This window comes from Xenopus laevis, chromosome 5L, assembly GCF_017654675.1.
Source record: "Xenopus laevis strain J_2021 chromosome 5L, Xenopus_laevis_v10.1, whole genome shotgun sequence".
NCBI lineage: Eukaryota > Metazoa > Chordata > Amphibia > Anura > Pipidae > Xenopus > Xenopus laevis.
Genome location: NC_054379.1, coordinates 95,854,893 through 95,872,717, shown reverse-complemented (window position 1 = coordinate 95,872,717; position 17,825 = coordinate 95,854,893). Strand labels below are relative to the sequence as shown.

The window sequence follows — 17,825 nt, the reverse complement described above, 5'->3', positions numbered from 1 at the left end:
CCGACACTAACCCTACTTTCCACTGTTTTGAAGCCATTATTGAATTATTTCTACTAATATCTCTGCCTTCCTGATCTGAACCCCTCAGGTTTATGTTACTAAAAGTAAATAGAAGTGATTAGGTTAAAATACTTCACTTATTTCACCTCACGTCTTCATACTATACTATACTTCATATTCATCATAACTATCAAGAATTTGTAAGCAAAATTTATAAGTATAAAAATTGCAAAACCACTATACCTACAGTACATCAAGGTAAAACGCACATGGTCCTGATTATTTCTCTTTGGTCATAACTAGCCACTACCTGCTCTCCTCTTGGTTTAGGTGTCCTTAGCAACACATTAGCTTGGGGTGGCTTATGCCTCTAAATGTGATCATCTTTGACATCCCTCCATTATATCAAGCTACAGCATTTATAGGATAAAATACTTCTTGAGACAGTGTTGCCAAGAATATGCAATCTACTACTAGAAATGAACAATTAGGCCTACCACGTGCAGTTTACTTTTACATGGGTATGGAGGATTAGCAATTCTGTGGTCGTAAGCACAGTTTATCTGAAATGTTTGCACTTTTTTATTTTTAATGTTTGCACTTTTTTATTTTTAGTTGTGTGGTTTTAATTTGCCAGAACAGTAGGACTCCCACAATATTCTTGAATTGATTTACTGTTTCTCTTTATGGGAACATTTGATTATACCGTATATATGTGCAAGGCTAGCAAGTCTTACTTGCAAGTGGGAAATACAGGTGAAATGGCAGCAAGACACTTAGAAACAACTGAAGGTCACTGAATTACTTTTGGACGAGGATTGCTGGACTGGCAAAAAAGCCACTTAAAATGGTCAAACTATGGGGCTGACTTATGAATAGGAGGGATTTATTTTTAGTTTAAATTATTCACAATTATTACCAGTTTGGAAAAGTCAAGCATTGCATTAAATGTAATGCATGCCCAATCTACTGGGTGTGTTTGTAATACAGGTATGGGATCTGTTATGCGGAAACTCGCTTAATTAATGCTTATTGGAAGCAAGACCAGCCTATTGGGTTTACAGTATGTAATGTTTACATTATGTTCTAGTAGACTTAAAGGAGTGGTTCACCTTCAAATGAACTTTTAGTTTGTTATAGTTTGTTGTAGAATGGCCAATTCTAAGAAACTGTTCAATTGGTCTTCATTTTTTATAATTTATTGTTTTTGAATTATTTGCTGCCTCCTTCTGACTCTTTTCAGCTTTCAAATGGGGGTCACTGACCCCATCTAATAAGCAAATGCTCTGTAAGACTACCAGATTTCTGAAATTGCAAATGGGGAGCTGCTGAATGAAAAGCTAAATAACTCAAAAACCACAAATAAATATAAATGAAAACCGATTGCAGTTCTCTTAGAATCTACATCATACTAAAAGTTCATTTAAAGGTGAACAACCCCTATAAGGTATGAAGAATTATGGAGCGATCCATTATCCGGAAAACCCCAGGTCTGGATAATGGATCCTATACCTGTATTATAAATAATGTAAGCAAATTAACTCATGTTAGAACATTTAAGAAAATGGGGGATACTATTGTTTTCACTCCACATTCAACAATATTGGAGTTAATGACATTATCAGTGCTTATTATAAATGAACTCTATGTTTTTAATGTGTTTGTAAAGTACAGAACAGTAAAACTGATGGCTTAGTTAGAAACTGGTTTTGAATATGTGTGAACATGAACAATGGATTGAAATCCTTGCAATGGGCCAGAATTCACTCTTTGGGAATGGTTAACAAGGCAAGAATCACAGGGAAATCAAGAATGCATAGCATTCGCATGAAACAGTAACCCAGCAATAAGCTGGGATCAGCTGAACTGCACTCACCCATTTCCAACAGTTAGCGGAATCATTGGAATTCAAACTTGGAAGTGTATTGGTACACTGTTAAACTCATACATTCAGCTTTGTTGCATACCTGCTACTGGTATAACTTGCTCAGAGAAATTAGTATTCCAAATATTGCAGTGACTTTAGCAAGTGACACTATTTCTATGAAAGTTCTAGAGAACGCAGCTAATTACTTTCTGAAATCAATTTTAATTTCTTAGATCCACAACACATATGGCACTTGACTTGAAGGTGCCAGATGTCATCACTGCTTGGATCACCAGTGCTTATGTGATATCAGAGAATTTGGGATTCGGAATGCTGGCAGTCCCAGAGCAGGTAATACAAGTAAAAAAAAAAAAATTTTCTTTATAAAGTTCCTGGTTATGTATAAAATAATATTATTACATCACACGTTTTGCAGTGGGTGAAATTAAGTATATAAGAGATAATGATAGGATATCCATCATCTCTGGCAGGTGAACTATAATTTTAGTTTAAAACAAACACTCCTGGCATGTACAACCAACCCATGAAAAAGTACAACTGAAAAAAACACACAAAAACAGCCCATTCTTCTAGGCATAAGGCTTTACAGTAGTAAAATAATAATAATACTAATATACATTATAATACAGACCTTAGGTACTATTATCTGAATATATGGTAGAAGGTAACAAGTGGGTCTGGGATTGGACAGAAACAAATATAAATGTTTTGAATCCATGGTTAAGCAAAAATTAAGAAAATACAAAAGTTCATAAAACCCATCCAAGACAAGAAGCTGGACTTCAGCTCTGCTATAAATTTTAATCTATTTAACATAGTGGCAGCACAGCAACTTATTTAGTTTGGCACTCTTTTGTAGGGCTTTTGCCTGGAAATCCAGGAAAAGTTTATCTAGAATGTGCTTAATAAATATTAGTTTTCGTTACTTCAAAACGGTTTTCTTAGCCAAATATTGTGCGGTTGAGAGTTCCATTATGGATCTTAGCTTCCATTGGTAAGAGAATGGGTTCTGAATCAGTATACCCCTGAGCTCTCATTCCCACCACTGTAAAAAGTGGAGCAAGGGATTGCTAATTTTTTTATTTTTAATTGTTTCCCTCTACCCAGAAGCACAGCATAGGAAGGAGTGGTCTCTATAATCATTTTGTCATAACAACCCTCCACCATAGCTCATGTTGGGCAAAGTTGGTGATTAGTGGTGCCAGAAATAAGAGCGGTGATTTATTACCCTCCACCCCAAACAAGCAGAATGAAGTTGTGAGAGAGGCCTTACATTCCTAAAATAAATGTTTCTGTTTTTCCCCTACCACTACACATAGACCATACATCAAAATACATCTGTAATCTCTAAAGCTATTTAACAAAATGCATATGAAAATGAAGTGAACACTGGCCACATGAATGTTATTGATGTTGGTTTATGGTATGCCTGGTACCCAAACCATTGCTTCCAGATTTTTGTAGTTTACAGCTGTACATTTTGTTGCTATGGTCCACAGCAAAATTGCATTAACATCCATCAAAATACATCTGCAACCTCTAAAGCTATTTAACAAAATGCATATGAAAATGAAGTGAACACTGGCCACATGAATGTTGTTGATGTTGGTTTATGGTATGCCTGGTACCCAAACTATTACCCCAAATGGTTCCTTTAGAAATCACATTTACCCTAGTGTATCTCCTCTATATAACGAGCTATATAAAACAGCTTTTGGGTGAATGGCAATGAGTAACTTAAATCAATGAAGTTTTAAAAAAGCTATATGTAGTTGTAATAAACTTGTCAAAATTGTGTAACTGCTCATGAAAAGGGCAGGGTCATTGAAATGCTCTCTTTTAAAATGAATAACTTCCCCTTGTTGCAGCACAATGTATTTACATTCAGTAAAACCTGACAGCATTATAAACAACGTATTTTAACTGTAATATGTTATCATTGTTAAATACAGTAACTTATTACAAGGAGCAGGTGTAGGCTGCATTTATAGGAGTCATTCATGCTCCTAACCCACAATCGAGTCCTTGATTCTATCTATGCCACTTTCTATAAAAACCACACCCCTAATTTATCACAAATTTATGGCAACAGTTCCTAGCCTCAGACCTAACCTTCCACCACAGGCATAATCCCAGATGCTCCAGAAAGCTGCAAGTCCCTTTCAACCCCATCTGCTAGGCCCAGATTAAAGATATCCATCACTACCTTTGACAGGTGCACACCAGCCACCATATAATAATCAGAAAACTTACTTCTGAGTTTGAGCCTATCCACCACTCCCCCAGAGCGTCAAACATAAGTCATCTTTTTACTCACCTTCCTTCTGCTACATTGCAGTACATGGGGGTCCCTTGCCTCTCACCACCTCAACTTGCCTACCATCTCAGACCACACTATGATCACCGACCCAGAAAAAGTGATCACAGCTTGTTAACATCCCTTTTCATCACCCTCACCAACTTCCTTTGCACCACAACTTCCATGTTATTGCCACATTTGTCGATCAAGAGAACCTTGGGGAGCATCGTTGGCTGCCAGCTCAGTCACTCTGTTGTATAAGCCTGATCACAACATGCCTCAGCTTGACATGAGCCCAGCTGCTTACCAGAAGGCCTAAATGCAGGCCTTCGACTAGCCTAGTAGATGTAAGAGTTACTCACCAGCAAAGCTACTTTTCCATGACCTTCAAAGGAAAATGACAACAAGAATCCAAGTATATGTATGTCAACCTACACAACCAGAAATCAGAAATATTGGCCAAAACCGCACTTGCTGCCTCATTGCGGTAGAAGAGATATCACTGATGCAAAACAAATGTATCCTGTAATCCCCAGGGTGTTTGCCTAGCCTCTCTAAACCTAACCTAAATATCGATACAAAGTGATAACAAGGTTGCTCGTTCTTGTGAATTGACATAAAATAAGTAAGGACCTCCTCAGACATCCCCATTGGCAAATACGCCCTCCCCCCATTGATCATTCCCAGCTCAATTTGACGGCCTCTGCCCCACCTGTTTTAGATGTACACAGTCCTATTCCCCTACTGGCACGTCCTTGATCTCCAGTCCCCCTGACCTGTCCTTGCTTTGACTAATTCTTCCACTTCACTCCACGGAAGGCCAGCATAAAAGAGACCTGAAATAAGCTCACCTCAAATTCTGACATAATTTGTTTTAAACGTCACTTTGTTTTGTTTGTGTTTTCTACAAAAATAGTTTAATCAAATATAGTTTAATCATGGTATTTCTTTTCTTTTTTTTTTTACAGCTGGAAGCCTTTCAACCATTTTTTGTTTCCTTACATTTGCCCAGTTATGTTATCAGAGGAGAACAATTTGTGTTGGAAGTAATTGTCTTCAACTATTTGCAGGAAGAAACTGAGGTAAAACAATGTGACGCTAACAAAATGTGAGGTAAATAAAGGGTGTTAGTTCAATGCAGTGTAAAACCTATTTAGTTAGTATACTGAATTTAGTTAATTGTTTTTTGTTAGCAGTGTAAGCTTGTGGAATCCAAAACAGACACTTACTTTTAAGGCAGTTTATTGAAACACAGGGGTGCCCACTTCAGTATACAAAACATAAATCATAAAAATAAATCCTGTGCTTTGGCCACTACCCTCACACATTTGGTGAGTTTCCTTATCACACTGGGTCCCTTGTAGTCTTCCAGCAAAAACACAGGTTTGGGTCGAACCTGTATTCACGATCCTTAAAGGTTATTTGGGGGATTGCTCAGCCTCTTGGCTTTACTCTTAGTCCCTCTATATTAGACAATCACTCCCTCTTCTCCCCAGCCCCTCCAGGAGTTCCGTCTACAGACAGGTAGCCTTCCTGAACTGTGTCCTGTGTGACAAGCTGGCTGTCTGTACACATATTTTTTGGGAGAAGTTAGCAATAGTAAGCAGATTTAGCAGAGAATCAGGAGCAAAAAGACAGGGACACCATGTTTTCAGGAAAAACACAAGTTTATTTCTCCAAGCTTTTCCAAACATAAGCACAAAACCCATTTATACAGCTTTTCCTAAGCCTAGAAATGTACTACCTTACTTGTACTGTAACATCAACACTGGTGAAAAATACATATAATCATGATCTTTTCTTTTTTTTAAAAGAGACCTACCTCACCTTCTCACTATAATTATATACCTCTCCACAGGACAGAACAAGAAGTTGCAATAAATTGTGACAAATTGCCTGCAATTGAAAATGTTATGATAGTAGTAGGGTGCATAATAGCAAGGTTGGGTTGGCAGATAAGGAAGCCCCTTTTTTGTAAAAGATAAAGATTATCCTTAATTATTGACTCAAAGTAGGTTGGAAGATTAACAATTCTGGGCAATTCTTGCTCTAGTGACAAATGATATGTGGTGTATGGGACAGGTCTCGTTATCACGTAAGTCAAGGCTATCATTCATGGGGTAAATATTTTTTATCTGTACCAAAGGAATTTAAAAGTGCTACTTATTATCTGAGTGATTAGCGGATGTATTACATGTATAGAAATTTAATGGAGGGAGTGTGCCACTTTGGTGATGGTCTGGATTTTATCTCTCTGAAATTTAAACTAATACATTTTGTGCAAAGAATTTTATATTGTTTTTCAAATAATGTATCTCAACCGGAACTGTTTTTAGCTCTTTCTCTAATTTTCTCTAATTCTGAGGATAACTTAATGGATGTTAATAGAAATAGGTGTAATCATTTTTTTACTGGACCCTCTCTTGTCTTATGTAGATGTTATTAGTATTTAATAATATTATTTAGGAGAAGAAGTATGTTTTTGATGTTATTAATAAATAACCCTCAGAGGCTTGAAAACAGTACATCATTCTAATAACTTTAGACATTCGGGGTGGGAGTTCGCTAAAGCTGGCCATACTTGTACCCACAATATCTTTTAAAACAGAGTTTCACTGTGTATTGCACCTTGTATGCTTTTCATCCTTTCTGCCTGAGGGCCGACAAGGGGGAGTGTGTACTCAGGGGGCTTGTGTACGGCTGCCTTATGGTTGTAAAAAAATCTAAAACTGAGATTAAGGTCACTTAGATATACTTTGCTTGAAATATTCTCAAATGCTTATTTTGTACCACAGCTTAAAAAGTCTTATGTACTTTTCTTTCCTAAGGTGTCTGTAATGCTTGAAAAAAGTGATGCTTTTGAAATTCAGTTAACGTTTGTAAATGCAAGTGAGAGCCAACAGACTGTGTCAATCCCAAGCCAAGAAGGAAAAATTGTTTTCTTTCCAATCAAACCAATCCATCTTGGCGAGATTCCTATTACTGTAAAAGCCATATCCTCTCTTGCTTCAGACGCTGTAACTCAGAAACTACAAGTTAAGGTAAATATATACCCTTTAACAGTACATGTCTTATGGCAACAAGTTAAATGCAAATAGTATAAACCAAGAGAATGTTCTTAGAGATGCCTAAAATGTTATACATATTAAGGAAGTGCTTTGATGATCAGTAGAGGAGATTCTCAGTGCCCGAGTTCAAAAGAAATAAGCAACAAAGAAAGAAAGAATAAAAAAATAAAATCCAGTTATGTTGTTACTTTTTAAAGGGGTGCAAGCAGGCCCGGATTTGTGGGAAGGCCACCAAGGCCAAGATTTTAGAGGGTGGAATGCTGCCTAACCACACCCACATTGGTTCTGAAACACTGGGGATGCACAGGAGATAAAATAGTTTTTTAAATTTCCTGTGCACCAATCCCCATTGCTCCGGTCCCGATGATGAAAATTTGCACTGATAATGGTGAGGGCTATGAACACCAGCGGGTCTATATAAATCTGGCCCTGGGTGCAAGCTATAATTCTAACTTTGGTCTAAAAACAATCACAATAAAGGCCCCCATACACGGGCCGATAAAAGCTGCCAGAGTAAGACAGAGTAAGTCGGCAGCTTATCACCCCGTGTGTAGAGCCCCTGACAGGCTTTCCTGATCGATATCTGGCCAAAAGTCGGGCAGATGCCAATCAGGCACTTTAGAAAATCGCATTGGATCGCATCTTTCGTTGATGCTGTCCCGAGATCCAACCGCCCATTTGGCCTCCATTCTGATCCGATCGCTGAGCCCTAGGGCCCATGATCGGATCAGCCCGATATCACCCACGAGTGGATCTACACGTCTATGGCCACCTTAAGGAGCCCAGGTTTCAACAAAATAGATGTTTGGAAAGGCAGAAAAAGTTAAATAATATTTTGCTTTAAGCTTAAAATTCTAGGGTTTTAGGATGTAACCTCACTGTACACCAACCTATAAAAGTTTATTACAGTGGTGCATTCGGTGGTTACTATTATTTCTCTATCAGTAAAGATTTTATTCAACCCCCTGTACTTTTAGCACTATATATACATTCAAACGAATGTGCAAATACTATAGTTTGTGACTAGTCCTCCCATAAGTTATGCATTGTCTGAGCAAATTTAGGTTGTCCCTGCCATTAATTGCAAGTTTATTGTACACAATTTGTAGATCTAAAATCCACTTGCAATCACAGGGTGAATGAAGCTCATCATTTGTCATGTGTGGGTACTAGAGATGTCGCGAACTGTTCGCCGGCGAACTTGTTCGCGCGAACATCGGGTGTTCGCGCTCGCCGGAAGTTCGCGAACGTCGCGCGACGTTCGCCATTTTGGGTTCGCCATTGTTGGTGCTTTTTTTGCCCTCTCACCCCAGACCAGCAGGTACATGGCAGCCAATCAGGAAGCTCTCCCCTGGACCACTCCCCTTCCCTATAAAAACCGTAGCCCTGCAGCGTTTTTTCACTCTGCCTGTGTGTGCTGAAGAGATAGTGTAGGGAGAGAGCTGCTGCCTGTTAGTGATTTCAGGGACAGTTGAAAGTTTGCTGGCTAGTAATCGTTTTGATACTGCTCTGTTATTGGAGGGACAGAAGTCTGCAGGGGTTTGAGGGACATTTAAGCTTAGGTAGCTTTGCTGGCTAGTAATCTACCTTCTACTGCAGTGCTCTGTATGTAGCTGCAGTGGGCAGGACTGCTTTTATTTATTTTTTTGTTGTTTTACTACTACTACTACTACTACTATAAGAGCCCAGTGCTATTAGTCTAGCAGTGTTGGGGAGTGGGACTGGTGTGCTAATCTGCTGCTCCTAGTAGTTCAGCAGCACCAACTTTAATTTTTTTTTTTTAATATTCATTTTTTTTTTATTTTACTTTTTTTTATTTTACTACCGCTGTAGTAGTGTATAAGTTGACCTTTTAGGCATTATTTGCCCTGTAGGCATTATTTGCACACTGTTTTCTTCAACCCGCCATCTAGCTGTGTGACCTTGTTCACATTCTGTCTAAATATCCATAATATTACCGTCTCCAGAAAAAACACCGGAGTGACTTTTTTCAAGCAGCCATAATATATTTTACGTAATCCGTATCCACCGCTGTAGTAGTGTATACGTTGACCTTGTAGGCATTATTTGCACAGTGTTTTCTTCAACCCGCCATCTAGCTGTGTGAGCTTGTTCACATTTTGTCTAAATATTGATAATATTATCGTCTCTAGAAAAACCACTTGAGTTACTTTTTTTCAAGCAGCATTCATATATTTTACGTAATCCGTATCCACCGCTGTAGTAGTGTATACGTTGACCTTGTAGGCATTATTTGCACACTGTTTTCTTCAACCCGCCATCTAGCTGTGTGAGCTTGTTCACATTCTGTCTAAATATCCATAATATTACCGTCTCCAGAAAAAACACCGGAGTGACTTTTTTCAAGCAGCCATAATATATTTTACGTAATCCGTATCCACCGCTGTAGTAGTGTATACGTTGACCTTGTAGGCATTATTTGCACACTGTTTTCTTCAACCCGCCATCTAGCTGTGTGACCTTGTTCACATTCTGTCTAAATATCCATAATATTACCGTCTCCAGAAAAAACACCGGAGTGACTTTTTTCAAGCAGCCATAATATATTTTACGTAATCCGTATCCACCGCTGTAGTAGTGTATACGTTGACCTTGTAGGCATTATTTGCACACTGTTTTCTTCAACCCGCCATCTAGCTGTGTGACCTTGTTCACATTCTGTCTAAATATCCATAATATTACCGTCTCCAGAAAAAACACCGGAGTGACTTTTTTCAAGCAGCCATAATATATTTTACGTAATCCGTATCCACCGCTGTAGTAGTGTATACGTTGACCTTGTAGGCATTGTTTGCCCAGTTTTTTTGGCCGCAGCCACTGAAGCACAGAGGCCAGAAAAAATATGCCATATAAATGCTGAAAATAGTCATTTTTTGCCATACGTTGACTCAACGTATATGGCAAAAAATTACTATTTTCAGCATTTATATGGCATATTTTTTCTGGCAACTGTGCTTCAGTGGCTGCGACCAAAAAAACTGGGCAAACAATGCCTACAAGGTCAACGTATGGCAAAAAATGACTATTTTCAGCATTTATATGGCATATTTTTTCTGGCAACTGTGCTTCAGTGGCTGCAACCAAAAAAACTGGGCAAACAATGTCTACAAGGTCAACGTATGGCGAAAAATTACTATTTTCAGCATTTATATGGCATATTTTTTATGGCAACTGTGCTTCAGTGGCTGCGTCCAAAAAAACTGGGCAAACAATGCCTACAAGGTCAACGTATGGCAGTTGTTTAAAGAGAACAGTAGATTACTAGCCAGCAAAGCTACCTAAGATAAAATGTCCCTCAAATCCCTGCAGACTTCTGTCCCTCCAATACAGAGCAGTATCAAGCAGATTACTAGCCAGCAAACTTACTATCATCTGTCCCTGAAATCACTAACAGCTCTCCCCCTACACTATCTCTTCCAAGCACACACAGGCAGATTTTTCAGATACATTTTTGCCCTTGATCCCCCTCTGGCATGCCACTGTCCAGGTCGTTGCACCCTTTAAACAACTTTAAAATCATTTTTCTGGCCAGAAATGTCTTTTCTAGATGTTAAAGTTCGCCTTCCCATTGAAGTCTATGGGGTTCGCGAACCGTTCGCGAACCGCTCGCATTTTTGCGCAAGTTCGCGAATATGTTCGCGAACTTTTTTTCCGACGTTCGCTACATCCCTAGTGGGTACCTGAAATCTGTGGGAGGTTTGGGAATGCAAAGAATGATCTTTTACTGTTGTATTCAGGAGGATCCATCTACTAACCATTATGGGAAGAGCTCTGAATGATTCTTATGATGGATGATTTGAAAACTGATTCAGTATCGCCTGGAAAAACTGGAAAATCGGCACCAGAAGTGTTAAAAATTATTGCCAAATCATGCAAGAGAAGTCTGAAAAACTCAAATGTTAATTGATTTAAATCAAAGCACAAAATGCCATACAACTGAATCTGAAAAGCTATACAGACATGGGACCAATGGCATCCAAAATGCTCGGACCTGGGGTTTTCCAGATAAAGGATCTTTCCATAATTTGGATCTCTGTGCCTTAAGTCTATTGAAAAATAATTTAAACATTAAATAAACCCAATTGCATAGTTTAGCCTCCAATTAGGATTAATTATTTCTTATTTGGAATTAAGTTCAAGGTACTGTTTTATTATTACAGAAAAAAAGGAAATCATTTTAAAAAATTATTTGAAAGAATTATTTGCTTAAAATGGAGTAATTCAGAGCTTTCCGGATAACAACTTTCTGGATAACCGATCCCATACCTGTATAATTCTGCTTTAAAGAACCAATATACAATGGTTTATATATATATATATATATATATATATATATATATATATATGGTATGAGTACTTTTATATAGAGCTAATTATCTACTTTAACCTAACATCTGTCAGATGCCTTTGACAGATGAGGATGGGTTGGCAATAATGAGTTAAACAAAGTATGAGCGAATTTTTTCACCAGCCATGAATTCGAAATCCTTTTGCATTTTACCCTCTGTCAACTCCCATTGACTGTAATGCATTTTGAAGGAAGAAAAAATTCTGTGCACGTAAAAAATTGTCGTGTGTAAAAAAAACAATTGACGCCCATTGACTTCAATGCGTTTTGTGAGTTTTTTTTACCGTTTTGTGAATTTTTTTGCTGGTTTGCGAATTTTTCGGCTAATCGAAATGGGACAGATTTGCTCACCACAAGTGATTTTTTAATGTCTTGATATAAAAAAGAAAATATATATTAAATTTTTCAATTAAAATATGTGGTGCCACTATAGTCAATAGAAGCTCTAATTATTGTCTAAAGCAACAAAAAGATTTATATATCTCCTTTAATTAAATCAATGTGTATTATTAAAAAAATCTGTGTTTATTATTCATCTGATATACAGTCCAACAATGCTGGTCATTGCTCATATTCAATCACTAACAAGCACCTAAATAATGTACAGTGTTAATTGCTATGTAGTAATATGCTTATTTATGTAATAAATGTGTTTATTTATAACTAATCTTCTAGTTTATAGCTTTATAGACAGTATTACTTTTTTTTGACAGGCAGAAGGAGTAGAACAGTCCCATTCACAGACACTCCTTTTGGATCTGATGGGCAATAAACCAAAATCCATTTCACAGACTATGAATTTTACATTCCCTCCTGATGTAGTAAGTGGCAGTGAAAAGGCATTTATTACTGTTGTTGGTAAGGATGAAAATTTGCTCTATGCAATTTTAAAAAATGGATTCTGAAAGAAATAATATCTTCACATTCAATAAATATTAATATTTTACATGAAGCTTCATTTTACTTTGCCAAGATGAATTAGACTACGCTGACAATTGTAATTTATTATTTCTTTTTATTGGCTATAAATTTGCTTTGTGTGTTACTATAATGGTTTTGAATTAGGAAAAATGCTCCTTAGTCTATTTTTCTAGGAGAATGGTTAATATTGCAATGCACATATACCATTTTAAAAATGTATTACTGTATATTAAGTGTCTTAATATGCAGCACATCACCTATTTCTTAACTTTAATTCCAACCTTTAGTATTATAATTTAATGATAGAGTGCCAGCTATTTCCACAGTGCTGAACAAATCTTTGAAGAAATACAATGCAAACAGAAACAAAGCATTCATAATGGAACAACCTGGAGGCCATTTAGGGTGGCCCCCTTGTGCAGTTTTTTGATAGGTAATAAACAGGAGGGATTAATATCCACTCACCTACTCCAATATCTGATGGTCCAATATCTACAAAGTTGCAAGGCCCTAGCACCAGATCTAACCTGTTTAACTATTCCTGGAGACTTCAAGTAAGCATAATTTAACTTTAAAAATATTAATCTAGAATTATATAACTGGAAATAATGAATTCTTTAATTGCAAGCAGAGATCTTCATTAATTGTTAGGCAGTGAATGTCCCACCACTGATCTTACCACTCTGCACTTCTTCCCATGGTCAATAGTAAACAATTCCTTTTAGGCAGCAGAGATGGTCTTAACAATGTGTCTGCATTAAATATTTCTATACTCTGACCAATATGGTATCCAATCTGCTGGATTGTGCTGAATGGTTGCATTCCCTATAAGAGGCCATACACCTAAATAACCATTTTCATTGTTCTGTTCATTCAGGCCACCAGAACAATTCACAATAACTGTAGGGATGGGTAGGCAGGGATAAGCAACATATATGTGCCTTCTGGGAAATGGAGGTGAGATTCCATTAAAGATGTTAATTGTGGTATTCTCAGCAACAAACTATTCGAGCAAGTCATTCATAGATCAGATACTTTCCTTACTTCTTCTGTGTTATCTGGGGGGAATTTTAAACATTTGCGTTAAAGGGAAACTAAAGTCTAAAATAGTATAATGCTAGAAATGCTGTATTTTGTATACTACATAAACATAAACATGAACTTACTGCGCCAGAAGCCTAATTAAACAAATGATTTATGCTTTCAAAGTTGGTCACCATCTTGATGTTAAACATCTTTGCAAGACCAATACCATGCACATGCTCAGTTTTGTCTGGGCTGCTGTTGGGAGGCTTAGGGACCGTCATAAATAATCAAAACAGCACAAGTCAAATAATATCTGCCAGAAGCCAATATAGCAAGACTGATAAATAATCAGAATATGCAGACTGCACTGGGTCCTCTGTTGTCATGTAAGGTAATGTGGTTTTTATAGTTTTTGTATTGTTTAATACAAAACTTTCTCCAACTCCCAGAACCAGTGGCTACAGCAATATAATCCTCCAAATAGAATCCCAGTTTATCTGTTTAAATCTGGCTCCATGATCTTTGTCCCTGCAGCACGGTCGCCGACTGCTCTACAGGGAAACAAACAAAGATGCTCCAGTTGTAGGAAGTAAGGTAGGAGGGGCTCCTCCTGCTGTTTGAAAGTATGATAGTTTCCCTTCAGAGCAGTTAGGGACCGTCTGTTTCCTATCCACAGCATTCAGTAAATGACACTGCATACAGTCAGGTTTCTTATGAAAACGGTATACATTTTTTAATTAAAGAATATTGGATACAGGTTTCTTTTTTATTAAAGAAAGTAAAAATGGGATTTTATTTTTTTGGCTTTACATTCCCTTTAAAACAAATTTGGAGCTAAATTAAAGTAAAATGTTTATTTACTCAACTACATCAACTAACTTCAAATTGTCATAGGCTGTGCTACAGATTCATCTGCAGTAATTTCAGACTCAAAACTCATTAAATGGCATCCTGACTTGACAATTTAACAGCAAAGTATACAAAACCACTAACTTCACAAAATTAAGTAAGGCTTTTGTAAATTTTTTAGGACAACAGTAATATCCCTTACACCATTTACAGTTTCCACAACTTTTTTGAATTCCCCACTGTTCTATGTTCAGCACCAAGTGGCCCATTTAAGATTCGTAATGCTTTTCGGCACGAGCAATCTTTAATGAAACCCCACATGAGTTTACTAATCATGCCAGTTTCATACTGAAACAAGCTTGGTAATGTTAGCAAGTTTGCTATACAGACTTTTTAACAGGCCTTTTGTAATGAAGAAAAACGTTGTCACCTAAAATTGTATCATGAAGGTTATATTGTTGTTGAATATACAAATGGAGTAGGTTTAAGAAATTGAATGTTAATACTGACAAATGAAAGGCAACGGAAAATTCCAATCCAAAGGGGGGTGCCAAATCTTAGGGCAACCCCCCCAGATTTACCTGATACCTGCTCCTGCTAGCAGAAAACTGCACCGGTCCAGGGTGGTAGCCAGAGAACAATCATTTTCCTCCCTTCTTCTTTCTTCAGAATCCAGCATTTGACACTTGTGCAGTAGAATGAAAAAGTCATCTTTTTGGTTAAAGGTCAGGCTTTTTAAGATACTGCACATTCATGTCCGCACAAAGGAAGATGATGGCTCACTGGATAGTGGCTGGGGTCGGTGCAGTTTTTGGCTAACAGGAGCACTGGCCTGGGGTATTATAAGTCTTTACAATTCTTGGGGGGTGCCTAGCATTTGGCGACCCCCTTGGTTTAGAACTTTCATTCTTCTTCAAGAGGGAACAGGACATGGGCCTTTTTTGCTGCCTTAGATTATTCTAGATTATTAGGCACTTTCAAGCATATACAGTAGCTGTTTTATGATCATACAAAGTTAATGAGAATCACTTGTTTAGTGTGCCCTGGGATATAAATAGCTAACCCTAGATTGATCGAGGGTCTAAACATGAAATATCTATGGATGATGATGTATGAAAATGATAGAGTACCTTGGGAAGAACGTTTACCTAAATATCAGTAATTTATCCAGACCCAGTATAGGCCACATTTGGACCATTTAGATTTCTGCTTTGATTGTTCTAGTTCTAATCTTTAAATAGACTGATTTAAATACAGAAATGTTCTTTTCTCAGGTGATCACCTCGGGCTCTCAATTAGAAGCATAGAGTCATTAATTCAAATGCCATATGGATGTGGTGAACAGAACATGATAAGATTTGCTCCTAACGTTTTCATTATGGAATACCTAACCAGGACAAAGCAACTGAATGAAGAGATTGCCCATAGACTTATTTCATTTATTAAAAATGGTAAGTTATTATTTAAATACAATCTGATTAAGCTTTTTTTGAGGGAAAGAAAGAACCACATACAGATTGGTTGCAACAGAAAATGTTTAATAAAGTTTACAAAAATATTTCCAGCTTTAAATAAATTGCAACTAAAAAATAAAATGGTCAAGTGCTTTAGTAAACGGTGGTCTGTCTATTCTTGGATATTTCCACTCTGACATTTTTTCACTTCTAGACTAATATCTTAAGTTTGAATCAGTGACATCACAGTTAAGCATAACCTATAAAACCTTCTTCATAAAGGAAAATTATATACACAGTTCAGTTTATATATTATCAGGCAAATTTTACATTGACCAAGTGAATACTGTAATGTTGTCTTTCTTGTCATTTGGAAATCATAGCACTGGCTGTTTGCCTGTTACGATTTTTTTTGTTATTTATTGGAATGAACCATGTCTCAAGTACCTTATAGCAAAATAACTTTTGCTAGTGAATTAGAATACAGCTGTTGCATTTTGCCATCCCCTGGTATTTTGACAGACAAAAAACAGTCTCAGATGATTATTACTAATGTTCTGTCTACTTCTGATTTAAGTTCATTTAGTAACCTCCTTCTCTCCTTTTCCACCCCTCTCTCCTAAATTTACTTATAGCAGACTCTTGCTTTTGACCTTGCAATACTTCAAACCAAGTCCCTATACCAGCCATCACCTTAATCAGATTCCCACGCACATCTTCCTATCTTTCCTCTACTTGTATTCTTTTCAGTATCCATGTTGTTTGAATCTCTCCCATTGTGACCTCTCTTTCTCTCATGCTCCTTACTCCACTGCCTTTGGTGATGGTGGCAGTGGAGAAAGGGACTTCTTTAAAGTGCATGCAGTTCAGCTCTTCTCCTCTGCACAGATCGACCTTTGCCAACCACTTTTACATTTTTATCTAACTATAAGTCCTGATTCTCCCTTTTACTCTGCACTGAGAGCTATGTAATTAGCAAAGGAATCTTCAACTGTATATCTTGGCTTTCTCACTTTTGCAATATGAACTTTTCTTTTTATTTCCAACATTGGGCCACTACCTTGATTTGGTCTTCATCAAAAACCCGTTCTCCATTAAGTAGTGATTCATTCCCTTCTTCATATAAGCTCATTTTCACATTTTTTTCTGTTTCAGACTCTCCTCCTTCATCAGATCATTTGCCAAAAGTCCTGGTTTATAATACTTGCACTATTGACCTATTCTGGTCAATAAAATTTACCAATTTTAAGTACTGATTTGAACATGTGCTGTACATATTTTTCTAACTGCAGTTTTGACAATATTCATGGATTTTGCAAACAGTAATGGCATCTCTTATCCAGACACCCGATATCTAGAAATCTCTAAATTGTGGGAACGCTATCTCATTTTATTAATTATTAATTATTTTTGTTTAAATGTTCTTTTTTTCTGTAATAACAGTGCTAAACTAAGTAAGAAAAAAACCATATTGGTTTCAAAACCTCCATATTGGATGTATGTAATGCTTGATTTTTTTTGCACACAAGATCCAAACCCCCAGGTCCCAAGCATTCCACATAAAAATTATCACATATTTTAAAGCTCCAACATATTCCACACTGTTGTACAATAATTGAACAGATTTACATTTACATATTTAAATACAAAAATAACCAATAGACCATACATGTACAGATAACAATCAAGCCATATTTTTCTTTCTTCTTTCTCTCTTTTCTTTAGGCTATCAGAGAGAGCTTGTCTATCAAAGGGAGGATGGATCATTTAGTGCATTTGGAAATAGGGATCCTTTTGGAAGTACATGGTAATTAATCATTCCCTTTCCTTTATATTAAGTGACTATTATTGATATGTAAGCCCATGTTATTACAGTATATAAGTGTGTACATGTTTATACAGTCAACCTTCACAAGAATACACTAGGGGTCATTTAAGGCCACAAGCGATG

At 37.0% G+C, this 17,825-nt stretch overlaps 1 protein-coding gene across 1 annotated transcript in view; it reads left to right on the top strand.

Annotated features, from left to right (window-relative positions):
* The window catches only part of LOC108704145 (CD109 antigen-like), a 65,866-nt gene that overhangs the window by 23,912 nt on the left and 24,129 nt on the right, over positions 1 to 17,825 (top strand). Inside the window, exons 19-24 of the mRNA XM_041563118.1 lie at positions 2,101 to 2,218; positions 5,156 to 5,269; positions 7,016 to 7,228; positions 12,338 to 12,482; positions 15,695 to 15,871; positions 17,600 to 17,681. Coding sequence (XP_041419052.1) covers positions 2,101 to 2,218; positions 5,156 to 5,269; positions 7,016 to 7,228; positions 12,338 to 12,482; positions 15,695 to 15,871; positions 17,600 to 17,681 — 849 coding nt within the window. The remainder of the gene's footprint in view (positions 1 to 2,100; positions 2,219 to 5,155; positions 5,270 to 7,015; positions 7,229 to 12,337; positions 12,483 to 15,694; positions 15,872 to 17,599; positions 17,682 to 17,825) is intronic.